The sequence below is a fragment of the Lemur catta genome, chromosome 4, assembly GCF_020740605.2.
Source record: "Lemur catta isolate mLemCat1 chromosome 4, mLemCat1.pri, whole genome shotgun sequence".
NCBI lineage: Eukaryota > Metazoa > Chordata > Mammalia > Primates > Lemuridae > Lemur > Lemur catta.
The window spans coordinates 106,869,774-106,890,127 of record NC_059131.1 but is presented as its reverse complement, the minus strand read 5'-3'; the positions used below and the strand labels follow the sequence as shown (position 1 = coordinate 106,890,127).

General features: G+C 36.3%; 1 protein-coding gene across 1 annotated transcript in view; it reads left to right on the top strand.

The window, feature by feature from the left end:
* Positions 1-20,354, top strand: part of SMIM14 (small integral membrane protein 14) — a 66,962-nt gene that overhangs the window by 16,830 nt on the left and 29,778 nt on the right. Inside the window, exon 2 of the mRNA XM_045550548.1 lies at positions 11,773-11,882. Coding sequence (XP_045406504.1) covers positions 11,808-11,882 — 75 coding nt within the window. The 5' untranslated portion in view covers positions 11,773-11,807. The remainder of the gene's footprint in view (positions 1-11,772; positions 11,883-20,354) is intronic.

The following is a 20,354-nucleotide window of genomic DNA, read 5'->3' as shown; positions in this document are numbered from 1 at the left end:
ATACTCATATGTAAATACATAATTTGGTTCAAAAAGTAATATTATAGAAAAGAAAAGTAGGAAAATAAGGAAAAAAAATCTGACCACCTTAACAGTAACCAAGTGTAATGATTTTAATGTATAATAATCCTTCCCCAAATTTAAATTCTGGCTATGTCGTAATTCTTTTAAAACCCTTAAAATTAAAAACCTTTAAAATTCTTTTAAAAACCTTAATCACAAGAATTTCACACAGAGCATACTGGAATTTCTGACTCATTTCTTGGGAGGGAAATGAATCTCTTAGTAATGTTGCTCTTGGAAGAAGGAACAGGGAACTAAACTTTATTGATGGAGAGAGGAAACTAGGGATTGGAAAAAAAATAGAGAGGTTAAATAAGAGTACACATTTTTATAGTACAGCATTGAGAAAAATAAAGGAAAAATCTAAGTTGTGGTAATTCTGCGTTCTTAGAACTGTTTTTCTTATTTTCTTTTTCTTTGTTTTTGTGTGTGTGTGTGTGTGTAAGGAATGGATCTAAGATGTGTAGAAGATAAACTGACAGTCAGATTACACTATGTTGTTATGTTTTGATGTGGGTACCAGGTAGAATTTATTTGGAAAGGAAAGGGAAAGAACTAAGTCATGTGTTCAGTTTATGTCTGGTACCACAGTGGAATCTGAGCAGCAGGAGTCAGAAACTTCAAGTTATAAAATATAAAAGAATTGAATGTTTGGATGGAAAAACAAAAATGCCTAATATACAGTACTCTACCTCAAATCAAAATTAATTTGTAATTGATTGGAGATAAAACATGAAAGAAAAAATTAACTGTAAGCCTCTTGGTAGAACTACAGGAAGGGTGATTCCAAAAAATTTCTAGAGAACAATGGATAATTGTATAATCACCTTACCCATTATTACTAATTTAAGATAAGTAAAATGGCTGGGCGCGGTGGCTCATGCCTGTAATCTGAGGCGGGTGGATTATTTGAGCTCAGGAGTTCGAGACCAGCCTGAGCAAGAGCGAGACCCCGTCTCTACTAAAAATAGAAAAGAAATTATACAGACAGCTAAAAACATATATATATATATATATATATATATATATATATATATATATATAGAAAAAATTAGCCGGGCATGGTGGTGCATGCCTGTAGTCCCAGCTACTCGGGAGGCTGAGGCAGGAGGATTGCTTAAGCCCAGGAGTTTGAGGTTGCTGTGAGCTAGGCTGACGCCACGGCACTCACTCCAACCCAGGCAACAGAGCGAGACTCTGTCTCAAAAAAAAAAAAAAAGATAAGTAAAATGTTGGTAATCATCTGTTTCTTTTTAACACTTATAAGGATTTTCCTAGGATCACCTGGAACTAGTGTTCTAATCCTACTTTCCTGTAAATTTTCCAGTTCCTCCACCCAGAGTTTCCTACCATGCTATTTTTCATGAGCATAATAAACTGTTAATAGTTCTTTGCAGCCTCTTTTTTTAATGCTGTGTTTTCAAATTTAATTATATATCATTTTGCAGTCTGCTTTAGTATGCTGTTTTCACTGAACACACAAGCCTTTTTTTCTGACTGCAATAAGTTTTTCATTCTAAAAGCAATATACTTCATTCAGAAAAGAAAATTAAGTAAAGACACGGGATGTATTATACAGCTAATGGTTTGGTTTTCATGGTCACAAAAACAATTCACTTTAAGATTCCCTTGTAATTATAGATAATTAACTGTTCGTCGCTTGGGACTGATGTTGGCTATGAGAAAATTAGTATATATTTCAATTTATATATAAAAGTTTTCATTCGGAGGTCTAGCCAGGAGCAGGACGTGTTTAGTCTGTGCTGGATTCTGCTTCACAGTCATCTGTTCATTATCTTTGCCTAGTTATTTGGTTTTCACAACTGCATAATTCAAAATTTGTGATTGTAGGGGTTGGAAAGGAAGCTACAATGAATACTATTTGGGTGATAAGGACCCTTACAGACATGACTCAAGCATTACAAAGGCGATCCATGCAACCAAAAACATTTGTACCCCCTTAATGCTTTGAAATAAAAAAAAAATTGTGATTGTAGACACCTAGAGGTGTGCAGAGACCCTGCCTGTTTCATTGCCATGCATAGACTCAACCTAGATCCTTCGTTTTTTTTTTTTTGAAACAGTCTTGCTCTGTCGCTCCAACTAGAGTGCAGTGGTGTGATCATAGGTCACTGCAACCTCAAACTTCTGGGCTCACGCGATCCTCCTGCCTCAGTCTCCCAAGTAGCTGGCTAACTTTTTTCTAATTTTAGTAGACACAGGGTTTCACTCTTGCTCAGAGCTGTTCTCGAACTCCTGACCTCAGGAGATTGCTCTGCCTCAGACTCCCAAAGTGCTAGGATTACAGGTGTGAGCCACCGACCCTTTCAGGGATTTCCCTTCCCTGTCTTCAGTGGGATATTATATCAGAATAAGCCAAATCTGTTCTAGAGATACTGTTAGCAAGAGACTGGTTTTGCTCGCTACACCGTGTTACTATATGATATAATGTGCCATTGGTTGAATGCACCATAGCTACTTATTTATTAACGTTTAGATTCTTTAACATTTAAATTCTTTATAATTTTTGAATTTTCAGTAGTCCACAATTCATATATTCCTTAGGACAGATTGATAGAGATGTAATTTTTAAGCATATATATTTTTTAAAAACACTTTTTATTATAGGATTTAAAAAGATACACAAAATAGACTTGTGTTATGATCTTCAGATACCCATGATCCAATTTCAACAATGTTTAACTCCTGCAAAGTCTTGTTTCATTTATACCCACATTAAGTTTTTTATTTTATTTTTTAAATAATAGACTTTATTTTTTAGAGCAGATTTAGGTTTACAGCAAAATTGAGCATACAGAGTTCTCATATATTCCTCACACCCCACTATGCATAACCTCCCCACTAATGACAGCAGGCATCAGAGTGTTAGTATGTGTTAGTCACTGAACCTAAGTTAGTGAACTAGGCAAAGTTATTATCACTGAAAGTCCATAGTTTACATTAGGGTTCACTCTTGGTGTTGTACATCCTATGGGTTTTGACAAATGTGTAGTGACATGTGTCCACCATTATAGTATTATACAGAATCACTGCCCTAAAAATCCCCCATCCATTTTTAAATTTTTAAGTAAGCATTTTTATTTTGGAATAAATTTAAATTTACAGAAAAGTTATGAAGATAATGCAAGGAATTCCTGTATGCTGCTCCTCCAGCTTTCCCTAATGTTAATATCTTACAATCACTATCAGGGTACATTTGTCAAAAGTTGGAAGCCAACATTGGTACCTTACCATTATATTAACACTAATTAAACTCAGACTTACTTTCACCATTTTCCCACTCATGTTCTTTTTCTGTTCCAGGATCCCATTTAGAACATCATGTTGCATTTAGTCTGCATGTTTCCTTAGCTTTCTCTGGTCTGGGACAGCTTTTTAGACTTTCCTTGTTTTTGATCTCTGACAGTTTTGAGGAGTACAGGTTAAGTATTAATATTTTATAGAATTCCCTGATGTTTGGGTTTGTCAGAAGAGTTTTCTCTTGATTATACTTGGGTTTTTGGGAAGAATGCCACAGAAGTGAAGTGCCCTTCTTATCATTATTGAAGAGTGCATTATATCAAAATGACTTACCACTAATAATATTTACCTTGATCATTTGGTTAAAGTACTGTTTGCTAGGTTTCTCCACTGTAAAGTTACCTTCCCTTTCTGTATTCTAGTCTTTGGAAGTGAGTTAATAAGTCCAGTCCACACTCAAGGTGAGGGAGGAAGGTTAAGCTTGACCTCCGGGATGGGGGGGAAGGCCTCCCCCCTTAGAGTATTTTAAAGCAAATCACAGGTAACATAGCATTGATATGAACTTTTTTTTAGTTCTTGATACTTATTGCCAAATTGCATTCCAGAGGATTGTAGCAGTTAACTGTAGGACTAGCAATGAATGAAAAAATTTTCATTGTACTTTTTTGTGTTTTGTTTTTAGGTGGAAGTTCATTTTAATTTGCATTTATTTGATGACTTAGTTGAGGTGACTCATTTCATGTTTTTAAATTAAATAGATAGTGCCTTGTTTGGGAATTGTCTTTTCCCTAGGGTTTCACCTATTTAAAAAAAATTTAAGAAAGTCCGATGGCTATTTTAACTCTTCTGTCTCTTAGAGACTTGCATGAGCTGTTGTGTTTAAGGTTCTAACAGCAATGATACATTGGTTAACAGCATTGGAAAATTCCCTCACCATATATAGAAACAATATGACTCGCCTGACTTATTACTGCCAAACTCTACCAGGAAACATTGTTAGCTGTAGTGAAGAGAGAAAATGACCTGGATCTGCAGAACAAGGGGAATTGCTTTTGCCTTCTCAACATACAGAGTACATTAATTCGCTGTCTTTTTGTGCTACGGCTTGTTTAGGAGTGGATAGGTTTGAGAGCTTCAGATGTATATACTTATTTTGTCCTTAATGTACCTTAAAAGCCACCTATAAACTGTATTGCTTAATATATACTTGGAGTCAGATTGCTGTCATAAATATTAATTATAATAGAAAAATGCTAACATATAAATTGTTTATTATAGAAAATTTCAAAAAATAAAAAGGTAGAGTAGTGGGAGGGAGGGCGTGAGGTATAAAAACTTACCTATCAGGTACAGTGAACACTATTCTGGTGATGGGTACACTAACAGCCCTGACTTAAATCTTATACAAGGTATCCATTTAACAACAACATTTGTACCTTCTTAATATTTTGAAATAAAACCAAAAGAAATATTGTTATAAACAGTAAAAAAAAAAGTGGTATAGGAACTCCCCAGTACTTATCACCCAACTTCAGTATTTATCAACTCATCTTATGTTCAGTTTTATTTCATCTATGCCTAAATCTACTTCCCTCACTCCCCCCTAGATTATTTTGAATTTTGAATTTTTTTTTAGCACACTGTTCATGTTTTCGTGACTTAGGCCTTTTGTGACAGGTTGCACATTTTAGAGAAGCAATTAATGAAGCTGGTTGTCCTCAAGGATCAAGCCCATGTCTTTGGTATTAACATTGTTCTCTAACATTAGGGATATATGTTAAGGAGGTAAACAACTCTATGATACATGAAAGGTGAAAGTATTGTTCTATATTGGTTTATATCAAAGGCATCTTCGTACCAGATTTACTAAAATTCTGATTCAATAACCCTCTTCTATCTTGCCCAGGATAGAACAGCTTCTTAATATCCCTGGAGACCAAGGGATTTACAGGTGGGGAGGGATTGGTTACGGTTTTTTGCTCCAGTGCTTAGCTGCTGGTTTGTATTGACATTTGTTCTTAGATCCTAACCAAAAGAGAACTGTGTCCATTCTATTTTCCAAAAAAACTCTGGTGATTTTTTTTTTTTTTTTTTGAGACAGAGTCTCACTCTGTTGCCTGGGCTAGAGTGAGTGCCGTGGCGTCAGCCTAGCTCACAGCAACCTCAAACTCCTGGGCTCAAGCCATCCTCCTGCCTCAGCCTCCCGAGTAGCTGGGACTACAGGCATGCGCCACCATGTCCGGCTAATTTTTTCTATATATTTTTAGTTGGCCAGATAATTTTTTTCTAGTTTTTTTAGTAGAGATGGGGTCTTGCTCTTGCTCAGGCTGGTCTCGAACTCCTGACTTTGAGTGATCCACCCACCTCGGCCTCCCAGAGTGCTAGGATTACAGGCGTGAGCCACCGCGCCCGGTCAACCCTGGTGATTTTAAAATGGAAACTATTAACTGAAAATTGAATAGTACTTAAAACGGCTCAAGTCTACATGGAGAAAGTTCCACAGAAGCATAGCACTATTAAGGAATGTCCCATTTATAAATATATTTTCTCATTTTACTGGAGGCTAATTAGGACTGAAGTATAATTTAAAATTCTCATTACTGGCATATATAGATACAGAGAAAATAAACATTGTCAGGAATTCAGTAAATATTTATTCAGTAAGTGCTATAGCTGAAGCAGTAAGGGGGAGGTGTTTGCAGACAGTGATGACTAGGATAGATTCCTGCCTTCAAGATGCTGTTTTTTGGAGGTGGGTGGTGGAGTCTAATTTTACTAAGTGGATTAAAAAGAGCCATGTTTTATAATTTTGATAGGTAATACAGTGATAAAAACAAGTCTCCCTTTCTTTGTAAAAGTCAGTGTGTTAATGCTTTCTTAAATTTCCATGTTCAGAAGCTACAGAACTGGATAGGTACTGGGCATTTTGGTATTTGAATTTCTTTTTTAAAAATCTTAGCAAAACATCTTTTCAGTTTAACCAACACATTGGCCTGGTGAGGTACAGATAGGGAGGAATGATGGATCAGTATTTGTATTAGACACTTGCTTATATCCACTCCAGCAGTCCGAGCCGTTTTTCCCCTTTCGGAGAATTTGAAAAGACAGTTGAGAAACAGGCTTTCAAGAGTGAACTTTATCTACATAAGTTATATTCATTAGGTCATTAAGTCATTAAGTATGAAATGTCTGATTTCCTTGAATACTAAGTTTGACAGTTGATATCTCTGACATTTCATTTTGACACTTAATTGGGTTTTTTCCTATTGTAAAGGTACATTCTCAGTCTTTCAAATGCACATTTTGGCTTGTGGTTATCTTTCATATTTTTTATAGAGCAATTTTTGTGAAACCATGAATAAGTCAAAAATTTATATTATTTTTAAAAGTGTTTCGGAAGGATGTGCCTAATGAATGCACAGTACGTTGATGGTTTGAGAAGTTCCATTCTGGTGATTTTAATTTTGAAAGTGAGCCATGTGGTAGTTGAGGCTGGTGCCATTAGAAACATGGCCCTTCAATTCCCCGTGGAAGCTTAAAAGTTCATGAGGCATGGGTTCCATATATGGTATGGCTTTAAAGTAATGAGATAGATATATCCCCAAGCTCTTCTAAGAATGGGGTTCCTCACTTTATAAACACACTGTACATTTTCTTACTAAGCATGGGAAGAAAGGGCTAGGTGTAGTGCTGGTGGAGGGCAGGAGTCAACATTCAGTCATTTTATCTTGTTATTTCAATGTGAGAATAATACTTGTGATTGGTTGGGCGCAGTGGCTCACACCTGGAATCCTAGCACTCTGGGAGGCCGAGGCAGGTGGACTGCTCTAGGTCAGGAGTTCGAGACCATCCTGAGCAAGAGCGAAACCCTGTCTCTACTAAAAATAGAAAGAAATTATCTGGACAACTAAAAATATATATAGAAAAACTTAGCCGGGCATGGTGGCGCGTGCCTGTAGTCCCAGCTACTCGGGAGGCTGAGGCAGTAGGATTGCTTAAGCCCAGGAGTTTGAGGTTGCTTTGAACTAGGCTGATGCCACGGCCCTCTAGCCCTGGCAACAGAGCGAGACTGTCTCAAAAAAAAAAAAAAAGCAAAAAAAACCTTGTGATTATTTCCCATATTGGAATAGCTAAGTTATTGAGTTAAATATTAAAAAAAACCCACAGTGTTTGTATTTACTGTTCACATTTTCTGCAAACCTTCTTTGAGAGTTGATGGCTTAGCCAGCCTGATTTCAAGAGTTAAGTCCATTTACTTAGTATCTGTGGCATTTAGAGCAGGTAGACTGGAGTGGGAAAAAATCTAAACTTGAACACTCTGGTTGCCGACAAGAGCAATTACAGGGCCAATTTTTTCCCTCTGTGCACAATGCTATAAGGTCTTTCTTTGGAAAGTTTGTGCAAAACATTTTTGACGTATGTGTACAGTTGGTTCTACATACACTTTCACCCAGCTCTCAGAGAAAAAGTGACAGAGAGGAATACATTGCAGTGATTAAACCCTGCACATGTGACCTATTGGATTAAAAATACAGTGCTCGCCATCATGAGGATACTAATGACCAGTATAAAATGACTTGCAGGCCGGGCGCGGTGGCTCACGCCTGTAATCCTAGCACTCTGGGAGGCCGAGGCGGGTGGATCGCTCGAGGTCAGGAGTTCGAGACCAGCCTGAGCAAGAGCGAGACTCCGTCTCTACTAAAAATAGAAAGAAATTATCTGGCCAACTAAAAATCTATATAGAAAAAATTAGCCGGGCATGGTGGCACGTGCCTGTAGTCCCAGCTACTAGGGAGGCTGAGGCAGTAGGATCGCTTAAGCCCAGGAGTTTGAGGTTGCTGTGAGCTAGGCTGACGCCACGGCACTCGCTCTAGCCCGGGCAACAGAGCAAGACTCTGTCTCAAAAAAATAAATAAATAAATAAAATGACTTGCTGTCTAGGACAAATGGGGATTCAGGGGAGGGTCACAGTGGCCTAAGTGCTGCTGCTGGTGGGAGCTCTCACCTATACCCGGGTGTTCACACTGACTCAAGCCTTGAAAGCATTAGGAAACTGTGTGTTGCAGGAGTGAATTGCTCTTCTGGAGGAATCCTTTTCACTTCCCTTTCTTTACAGCTGTTTCAAGCCTTCAAAATAATGGGGGGGGGGAGACTTCCATTCATAATTTTATGTTTCTACTTTAAACACTTCACTATTGCTTGAATTTTAAAATATTAGGATAATGCCCCCACCTTTGAAATCAAGTAAAATGCAAGTCCGGGAAAAATCAGTTGCTAAGATACCTAATGGCATCCACTCTTAACACGATGATAGAAAAGGGGGATCAATGATTACAGATGCCATCGTCCCACCCATTCCCTGGGCCATGTTGGGATTTGAAAGTGCTGCCCCGTTCGTCTATCCGGTAGCTGCTAGCTGCATCCCCCAGCGGCTCCCAGCCCTGCAGACTGGGAACACCGTAACCCGAGAGCTAACTTCTCTCCCCAGCCCCGTGGCTGAGTCAGACTGGCAACAGGAAAACATTGCCCCTGCATCTTATCTTCAGAATGTTCACTGTCTACCTGCGGTAGTTGGAAAGGGATTGAGGTTGTGGTCATAAGGTATTTGGATCAGTCATTGACATTTTACTTTGTCAAGAGCGTGAAACATAAAACAGCCTTTCCTTCCCTGCCCCTAATTTTTACTTATTAGCCACCTGGCCTTGAGTCCAGGTTGGTGGTAAAGGTGGTGCTCTGTGAGGTCTATGCGCCGCCATCCACTCACACCTTCTTCCAGCCCCCTCAGTCTGAGCCTCCACCCTTACTTCCCCCTTCTCCACAGCTGCCCTGCTTCCCTCACCTCTGCCCCCCTCACCTGGCTCCCACTCTTCCAGGGCCTCTACTCACATCTCTCAGTCCGGCCTGTCTCTATGAATTTGCCTATTCTAGAAATTTCATATAAATGGAATCAAACAATATTTGCCCTTTTTTATCTGGTTTATTTTGGATTAATGTTTTCAGGGTTCATCCACGTTGTAGCATATATCACAACTTCATTCCATTTTACAGCTAAATAATATTCCATTGTATGCATATACTACATTTTGTTTATCCACTTACAGTTGATAGACACTTGGGTTGTTTCCACCTTTTGGCTATTGCATATAATGCTGCTATGAATATTTGGCAGACAACTATCAGCGTCCCTGTTTTCAAATCTTTTGGTTATATACCTAGGAATGGAATTGTTGGATCATGTGATAATTCTGTTTAACTTTTTGAGAAATGTCAAACTGTTTTCCACAACAGCTGCGCCATTTTACATTCCCACCAGTGAGATCAGGGTTTCAATTTCTCCACATCACTTATTTTCTGTTGTTTTTTTTTTTATTGTAGCCATACTAGTAGGTGTATCTCATTGTGGTTTTGATTTGCATTTCCCTAATGATTACTGACATTGAGTATTTTTCATATACTTATTGATCATTTGTATATTTTCTTTGGAGAAAAGTCTATTCAAGTCCTTTGCCATTTTTAAATTGGGTTGTCTTTGTTATTGAGTTGTAAGACTTCTTTTGTGTATTCTAGATATTAAGCCCTTATCAGATAAATAATTTGCAAATATTTTCTGTCATTTTATGGATTGTCTTTTCACTCTTAGTCCATTTATCTTTTACAGTATTTATTAGTTTCTACTTATAATTTCAAAAATATTTAGATTACTGTCTCTCCCTACCATTAGAATATGAACACCATTAGGGTAAGGACCATATCAGTTTTTGCTCACTTTTATATTTCTAATAGAACTAGCACAAGTGCTAAATATTTTTGAATGAATGAATGAAGTTCCTTTAGCCTAATTTATGAATTGTTCTATTGATCTATTTCATTTTTTAACCAAAGTATTTTTTTACTCTTATTGCTATAATAAGCATTAATTTCACTCGTGATATAATTGATAAAGCAATAAACTATGCACATTTAAATGTACAATTTGATAAGTTTTGACAAAGGTATACACAATTCACATATATCAGCCCATTTGAAGTTGTCCCACAGCTCACTAATGCCCTATTCATGTTTTGTTTGTTTGTTTTTTAGAGACTGGATCTCACAATATTGCCTGGGCTGGTCTTGAACACCTGGGCTCAAGGGATCCTCCTGCTTCAGTCTTCTGAGTACCTGGGACTACTCATGTATTCACTCTTCTTTTCCTGTTATTTCATCTTTGATAGTTTTTATTATGTTTTCAAGTTCAGTAATATTTTCTTTTGTAATGTCTAATATGCTGTTAAACCTATCTAGTATATTTTTCATCTGAAGCATTATGGTTTTCCTCTCTACAAGCCCATTTGGGTGTTTTAAACATCTTTCATGTCTCTGCTTAATATAATCATTTTCTAACTCTTTCTCCCCAACTCAGGGATACCACTGGGCTATGGTCTGGGTTTCCCCTTCTTGTATTTGGGCCTAGAAATTCCTCCAGGAAGTAAACTGGGTCAGTGATAGGGTTTACATCATTTGTTTCCCCATCTCTCAGGGATCTCTATTCCTTGTTGCCTGATGTCCAATGTCTTGAAAATGATTGTTTCATGTATTTTGTCCAGTTTTTAAAAAATTGTTTTATAAATCTGATAGCCAGCACTCCATTTGGCCTCTCACTTGTTTTCTTTATTTTTTGAAATCTACCCAGCTATTTCCTAGCTATTGTCATTAATTTCCCCCTGTAAACCTTGGTATCATTTTAGATACCTCATTTTTTCTTTTCATATGGCTTTCTTGAGTGGGTTAAGCCTACTTTAAATGTTTGAGCACTTAAAGAATTAAGTAATTAAGAGCTGGGCAGGGTGGCTCACACCTGTAATCCTAGCACTCTGGGAGGCTGAGGTGGAAGGATCACTTGAGGTCAGGAGTTCAAGACCCACCTAAGCAAGAACAAGATCCCCATCTCTACTAAAAATAATAAAAAACGTTAGCTGGTATGGTGTCTTGGACTTGTAGTCCCAGCTACTTCGGGGACTGAGGCAGGAGGATCCCCTGAGCCCAGGAAATGGAGGTTGCAGTGAGCTGTGATGACACCACTGCTCTCTAGCCCGGGCAACAGAATGAAACTCTGTCTCAAAAAAAAGAAGGAAAGAATTGAGTAATTAAGCAGAGTAGGCTCTAGCATCTTCAGCATCATTCACAGGTAGGGGGGCTAGTTTAGAGCATCTGAAGATATCTGCATTTATAGGAAATTAGTCTGATGGCAGAAGGGGTAGCCAATTACTTGTATAGATTCAAAATTCATATGATAAATTTATAATTCATATAGGATTAGTAATACATAGATATGGGTCATTAATAAATATGAACTATACATAGTTTAAGAAAACTATTATGAATCTATATAACATTTGAATTTGTCATAGCTCAAGAGAAAGAGTAACTCTGAATAGTACTCTTATGATATTTTTTCTTTCCTCCTAGATTTAAACAGTCAAGTAAAATCAAGCTGGGTAATCATGGCAGAAGGTGGATTCGATCCTTGTGAATGTGTTTGCTCTCATGAACATGCAATGAGAAGGCTGATCAATCTGGTGAGATAAACAGGACAGTCCTATTCAGAACTGATCTGTACCCCTTCTATCTTGTTTTTGTGAGAATATTGGTTATTGTGGGATTTGTATCTGATTGTTACTAAAAAGTATTTCATAATTGAAATTCCACAGTGGTTTAAGTCATAATGATTAAAATATTTGCCAGCAATTCTTTTATTAAAGATGAAAACAGATTACTATCTTTATGGTAGATTTACGTTGGTGAAATTTGCCATCATGGGTAGATAACACATTCATATGCAGCCTTTTCAACTCTGTATCAATACAAATAAATTGTTTTTGGCTATGCAGAACTTGTTTGCCTGCTAAGGTACTGTTAAGTCATAGTTCCTGTTACGGTACAGAACAAATCCTACTCCAACATATTGGCATGACAGTAAAAAATCTCTATAATAAAACATTTCCAAATCCAAATCGATTATTTGGAAGAAGTAGATTTCTGGACAGCAGGGTTTGGATAGTCTCATTTAATCAACTGCAGTGAGATTTGAATTGGAGGTTTTTAAGACTGTCTTAGTCTATAGGCTTAGATACACAGCTATTTGTACTTTATACTTTTTATGTGCAAAATAAGAAATTTGACCATTATTAAATGTGAAGTATATTCTTATTATATCACACATTATACAGGTTGAGTGTCCTTTATCCAAAATGCTTGGGACCCAGAAATGTTTCAGATTTCAGCCTTTTTTCGAATTTTGGAATATTTGCATTATACTCAGTTTCATCATCCCTAATCTGAAAATCCAAAATCCGAAATGCTCCAAAGAGTATTTTCTTTGAGCATCATGCTGGAACTTAAAAAGTTTCAGATTTTGGAGCATTTCGAATTTTAGATTTTCAGATTAGAGGTACTCAACCTGTAACAACATTTTGTTGTTGTTTTAAAATACTATTTGTATGAGGGTATATTCTGGTGGGTGAGTTAATAAAGGCAGGTACACACATTTGCTCAAATATTTGAATTGTTGATAGTTAATAAGCAGGTTTTCTGCCAACTCAATGTCTTTACCAGTAATGAATGGAAGTATGTTTCTTGTGAATAATATACCTTTTTAGAGCCAGGATGCACTAGGATTTATGATCCTTATAAGGCTTCTTAAATCAGACTCTTGAGGGTATAGATATAATGGTATTGTCATATTTCTGATAACTTGACACAAAAATAGATGAGTGTGAGGACAGAATATTTTTTAAAATATTTACTCCTGTTTATTTATGAAGTGAATAGTTGATAGTTGATAGTTGAAATTAAGTCTAAATTTAATCAAACATAAGGCAAAAAAACAAAAAATAGCCTTCAAATTTAACTGTGGTAAATTTTCCCAGGGGATCACTTTTTAATAATGTCACTACCTCTTTTTATTTTTTAGTAGTATTTTTTATTTTTAATTTAGTATCATGCTTTTTTCTGTTAGCTCTGCTGCTTTTTAGAAATGGTTAAAACTAAGCCCTACTTTTTGTGATCCCCTGTACATTTCTAAGATTCTCTTTACTTTGGTAGTAGACTGTCAGGAAAGCCATGTTTAACTTTGTGTGTGTAGACACAGCAATTTAAATTAATCCATGCTTGATAAAGACATTGTTTATGGCAATCTTGCTTTGAAATACTTTGGCATTATGTGAAAATAGGTTTGAGTTTTTACAAATCACATGTTTTTCACATGTTTTTAGTCTATGCTGAATATTTTCACATAATATAATTAATATAAATTAATATATTATTAATTAATATATTAATAAATTAATATATTATTAATATAAATTTCACATAATATAAATTAATGATAGGTGATCCTCTCATGTATAACATGCTGATAGAAGTATTGAATATTGAGAAACTCATTTGATTCATTAAAGAAACTTGCTGATTAGGTTTGATAAACATTTCTTTGAATTGAATTGTGCTTATAATTTTTATTTCATGCATGTTTCTTCTTTTATTTAAATTCAGAATCAAGTGGCATTATTGAGTCATATCTACTTTGTTAGTATTTAAGTGCTTTCTAAACAAGGTCTCTAAGTTCAGGAATTCAAAGATTTATGTATACTACTGTTTATGTTAGAATTATTTATAGTAGTGAAAAGTTATAATGTACCAGTAGGCACATTTATATGATGGAATCTTTTTTATTTTTTTTGAGGCAGAGTCTTGCTCTGTCACCATGGCTAGAGTGCCGTGGCGTCAGCCTAGCTCACAGCAGCCTCAAACTCCTGGGCTCAAGCGATCCTCCTGCCTCAGCCTCCCAAGTAGCTGCGCCACCAAGCCCAGCTAATTTTTTCTATATATTTTTAGTTGTCCAGCTAATTTCTTTCTGTTTTTAGTAGAGATGGGGTCTCGCTCTTGCTCAGGCTGGTTTCAAACTCCGAGCTCAAATGATCCTCCTGCCTCGACCTCCCAGAGTGCTAGGATTACAGTCGTGAGCCACAGCACCCGGCCTATATGATGGAATCTTAAACAGATGTTTTTAAAAAATAATACCTTTGAAGAATATTTAATAGGGAAAAAATATATATATTTATCAAATGAAAATATATATTTTTATCAAATTAAAAAAGCAAGATATAAAAATGGCATTTAGTGTGGTCTTGCTTTTGTTTACACACACAGAATCATATATATATGTATATATAAAAACAGGTCACATACTAAGGATCAAGAAAATACACACACACACACACACACACACACACGGGGAAAAAAAGACTGGAAGTAAATATACCAAATGTTAATAGTGATCTCTGGGTGGTAGAATTTGGGGTGAGAATTCTTTTATAGTTTCCTATATTTTCTGTGATTGTATATCTTATAATCAGGAAAAGGTTATTTAACAAAAATTACCGATTTTTCATTTAACATCATCAGTATTCATTTATAATATATTAGGCTTTTCTACCTTTCATGTATACATTATCTTCTACTTTTTTAATTTTCAGGACCTTTTTTCTTAGTACCTGTTATCTTACAGCTTTATGGAACATTAAGCTAACTCACAGCCTAGATTTTAAAAGCAATATATCAGAGGGTATAATTTTTCTCTATTAGTTATAACTATGAGAATTTAAATCCCTCTGTGCTCAGGAAACTCATAGATGTAATAGTGATGTGTTCCAATATGGTGACAGAGCATAGATATAGTCTCACTTTTCTAACTTTTAATTCATTCTTATGATAGAGTAACATCTTGTTAATTTCAAGTACTAATTTGGAATTTTTGTTATTTTTGACCTCATGATAAAATTGAGTTTTCTTGGAAGTCAGAATGTCATCAATTTGTAAGGATTTAAAGTGCTCATAGAAAGTAGAAACCTGGGGAAACTTGAAAATTTTAATGATCATTTATGGGTTAGCTCAGTAGCTGTATACTGAGTTGTGGTTTGGTTTTGTATATTCTGTGGAAATAGATGGCTTTGCTAATACATACAACTTAGGAGCAATTAGGATTTTATCATAGTTCCTTTTCATAAATAATAAAGTATACTATATACTACTATAAATAATGCTAAACTAAAATGTACTATACATAAATCTTTTATGATTTTTTTTTTAAGAGATGGAGTCTTGCCATGTTGCCCAGGCTGGCCTCAAACTCCTGGCCTCAAGCTATCCTCCCATCTTACTTTTATGTATTATTTATGTTCCTTTCAATAAAGTTTTATTCATTCACAGTTTAAAACTTACTTCTGCCAGGCATGGTGGCTTATACCTATAATCCTAGTGACTCAGGAGGCTGGGGTGGAGGATTGCCTGAGGCCAGGAGTTTGATACAAGCTTGGGCAACATAGCAAGACCCCATCTCTTAAAAAAAAAAAAAAGGAAAAGAAATATTAGCTGGATGTGGTGGCACACACCTGTAGTCCTAGCTACTTGGGAGGCAGAGGCAGAAGGATTGCTTAAGGCCAGGATTTCAAGGCTACAGTGAGCTATGATCACTCCACTGCATTGCAGCCTGGGTGACAGTGAGATTCCATCTCTAAAAAAAAAACAGTCAATCAATCCAACTTCTTTTCCTGATTCAGTAATTATGTCAGTTAAGGTTCTTTATTATAAGTAATAGAAGTTCTGGCTGATTTAATGAGAAAAGGGCTTATTAAAAGGATATTATGTGGCTCACATTGGAGAACCTGGCGTGAAAAATGAGTAGGATGAAAGGGAGGGTAAATCGTCAAAATGAGAGCCAAAGTCATGCCCCAGTGCTAGTTGGACCAAGATACTGCTGCCTCTGGATTCCAGACTTTTGTATATCCAACTGTTGGTACATCATCTCTATTTGGGTAACTCATAGGCATTTTACATGTGTGTAACCAAACTTATCTTGCTTCCAAGCTCATACTTCTCTCAGTCTCCCTATTCATTTCATTATCTGATTGCTCAGGCAACAACTTTGGGTCATCTTTAACCCTGTTCTTTTAACCCCATATCTGATACAGAAACAAATCCTTTTGGCTCAACCTCAAAAATATATCCAGAATCCAGCCATTTCTCACACCTCCAATGCAACATCATGGTCTAATCTACCATTATCTCTTGCCTGGATTACTACTGCATTTTGCCTCTTTATAGATCTCCTTGCTTCTTCCTGCCTGTCAGGCCCCACCCCCTTCAAATTTAATCTTACCACAGCAGCTGAAGTGATCCATTTTAGATAAGTCAGCTAAATGTTCCTCCTTTGCTCAAAATCTTATATTAGCTCCTATGAGACTCAGAGTGGAAAAAAAAAAACAAAATTTACATGGCCCTGCATAATCTGTTGTCTTTGTTCTAACAATTCTGGATGCCTTGCTATTCCTGGAAAACAGGTCACATACTAAGGATTGAGAATCTGAATGACTTTAGACTCCTCAACAGGAAAATTATAAACTAGAAGGCATTGACACAATGACTTCAAAATTTTGAAGGGAAATTACCAATCCAGCATTCTGTATCCAACTGAACAAACTATCAGTCAAGGTGTGGGGACTCCTTCAAAAGTTTTACAAGTGCACTTTCATAGGAAGTTACTTTCATTTTCACCAAAATGAAGGCATATGCCAAGAAAGAAGACTAAAAAGTGAAGGGCAGAAAGCAAGAGACCCAGCACATATGAGAAGAAAAATACCTTCCAGGAAAATGGTGAAGGGACACCCAAGGGTGGCACCCGTGCACCAGGACTACAGGGCAGCTGGCTTAGTTGGGAGGGGCCCATGGCTCTGGGAAAGACTTTTTTAGAAAGATGAATTGATAGAATACCTCATGAGTTTAGACATCTTATGATCTAAATAACTGAAAACAAGTTGTGAAAAATCATGGAAAACCAAGTAAATGGGGAAAAAAAAAGAATATTATTGACTATAAAGAAACAGAAGAAAATAGAACAGAAAAGAAAAGGTAATTACAGTACAGTTTACCATGTGGCTCAACTGTGAAGAGCATTTACATAGTCATCGTAATATCATAATTTGAGTATTGAACTAAACAACTTTATGATATAACAATTATTAGGAGATGAGAAGAGTGTATTTAAAGTAGGGTCAGGGAAGGAGAACTAGCTCTTTAATCTGTACTGGTGCATCTGTAGGTATTGCATCATGAAGTACAATAATGCCTATTTATATATAAAGTACATGGAGGTAAATATTAAAAGAATCGGCTAAAAGTTAAAAATGGTTGTCTCTGGAGAAGGAAATGGGTAGGAAGGATGAGGAGCTGTTCTTTTTCAGAACAAACCTTGTAAATTGTATATGTGAATAATTAAGACAATTTAAAACTATCAAAATAAAAAGCAAAATGCTCCAAGTTCGGTGAGTACAAAGAGGAAATAATGGGCCTGTTGAATAGCTGTATCTGTTTGTCTCTTCCCTTCTATGGAATATAAAGTGACTGGCTTAGGCCTTTGATACCCGGCTAAAACCATGAGAATTGCTTTATTTAAAAAGTGGGAGATAATGCATGGGGAAGGCTCCTAGCTTGATGCTAAGGACCAAGAGGAAAGCAAAGGTAACCCCAGCCTGCCCCAGTGGTAGGAGAAAGAACGCTTGGTTCAGGAATGAAACGTACTATAAAGCTTTGAAATGAAGCCTTCCCTGCTTTGAGAGTTAAGAGGCTGTCTAGCCTGCCTGCATGCTTCCTTGGTTAGGGAAACTGTTTTTATACTCTAACTGTTCACTGAGCTAGTCCTTCATTAATGAATATGGGCAGAAAAACAAACAAAGCCATTGAAGAAATAAAAGAAGACCATGATGTACTCAGGCACAGCTACATGAGAAGGTAAGATGAGATAGTTAGATACTTTTAACATATAAAAAGTCATGAATGTTATGGCTATAAGTGCAGACTCATACATGTTTGTTGTGTTGGTCTTCAGTGACAAATGATTTTCTGAAATGATGGACAATTCTTAGTAAAGATTTAAATAAAACTAATTATAACCTTCCCTGATTTAAATGCTAAAGTCTAATGAAATTCCTTGAAAAATTAAGTATTGAGTAAAACCATCTAAAAATTACTTTGTGTTTTTCAGTGAAATGGGATTAGAGTATAGGCTCATTTTTTTCACTTTTGTGAATGTCTGGCAGGACATTTTTAAGTCATGTAACAACCAAAAATCTGCCTCTCAGATATCTAGAATGCCCTAGCAGGTATTACTGATGCATTTGAGAACCTTAGAATAGGAGGAGAATCAGGGTTAAAAAAAAAAAAAAAAAAGAAAGAAAACTCAAATAAGCTTATGAAAGCAGGCAAGAAAAATAAAGAGGGGAAACATAGTTAATACAAAACATACAGTAGAACGTTATGTGTGAGTGGAGTATATTTCCCTATTAAAAGAGATTGGAATTTTAAGATGCTATTTACAAGGAAGACAGCCACTGAAAACAAAATACTGTAGAAAAGTGAAAAAAGAATGGAAAAAACCATCCAAAGAATGTGATGCTCTTAATCTGAGACAAAATACAAATCAAAGCCAAACAATCAAGTGGAATACAGGAATAATATTAACAAAAGATAGGAGTTGGCTGGTACAGTGGCTCATGCCTATAATCCTAGCACTCTGGGAGGTCAAAGTGGAAGAATTGCAGAGCTCAGGAGTTAGAGACCAACCTGAGCAAGAGTGAGACCCCATCTCTACTAAAAATAGAAAAAATTAGCCAGGCAGGGTGGCAAGTGCCTGGAGTCCCAGCTGCTTGGGAGGTTGAGGCAAAAGGATCGCTTGAGCCCAGGGGGTTGAGGTTGCAGTGAGCTACCATAACACCACTGCGCTTTACTGCACTCTACTCAGGGTGACAGAGTCAGATTCTGTCTCAGGAAAAAAAAATCATCAAGAAGATATGAACCTTTATGTCTTGAACAACAGAGAATCCAGAAACTATTAGAAATACAAGGAGAAACTGGTATTTTAAAAGTATCAGAGAAATGCTAAGGAAAGCCAGAAATGCTTTTGCAAGGGTGTATAGTATGACTGAGTGACAGCATAATATGTTTGTAAATGCATAAAAGAGGTTCATAGTGATATAGCTCAGACAGGTTACAGTGGGGAAGATTTGAAGGGGGCCTAGCCCATTGAAAGCCTCTGATGTAAGTACTAGGATTTCCTTTTACAAATGAGCAGAGGCACATTCAACCCTTACAGGTCAGCTCCAGGCCCTGTGCTGTCTCTTTTTAGCATCATGTTCTGCTCCACTGCCTGTTGGTCTCCTTCAAGGACCTTAAAAAGCACTGTATGTGGGATTAAGGGTGGAGTAGGAGAAAGGAGCAGGAGGCAGATTCTTCGTTGTATTTTTACATTTTAAAACCATATGAATCCATTATGTATTCAAATAATTAACTGAAAAATATTATAAAACTTTCTAAGCATCTTCAAAGGCATTATAAGTAGTACGGTTATATATAAAAATTAGCAGTATAGAAGACTTTTTCACTAAAGAAAATTTTTAAATGCCACTATAGTTATACGATTTGAAAAAAATACGTATTCCACCTTGTTGGGTTTTCAGTAGTTCTAATAAGACTTTCTTCTCTTTTACCTTCTTTGATATATAAATTGGTGGGACTTAGTCTCATCAGAATGTAAAATAAAAAAATCTATAAAAATAGAAAAAACTTATGCTGTTCCTAAGGGTTTATGGACACAATCAGTTCAAACTCCTCTTTACTGCTGTGTCATCAGGACTTATGTAAGTTTTAGTACAAAGAATGTAAGTCTGATTTTCATTCATTTTATTGTCTATCTGCAATATGGAATGTAAAGCAAATGACTGCCTAACTATATTATTATAGGGCTATTTAAAATTATACATTGTAAACAAACAATGTTTAAATTCAAGGCTGATATGAGTGTAGTACAAAGAATGCCCATTTTGGGGTGCTCATGACAAAGCTTTACTTACTCTCTTGGCATGTGTCCTTCCTAGGATTCAATTACATGATTGACTTACAGGAGTGTTAGATTATTCTTAATGCAGTTGTATTTTGCC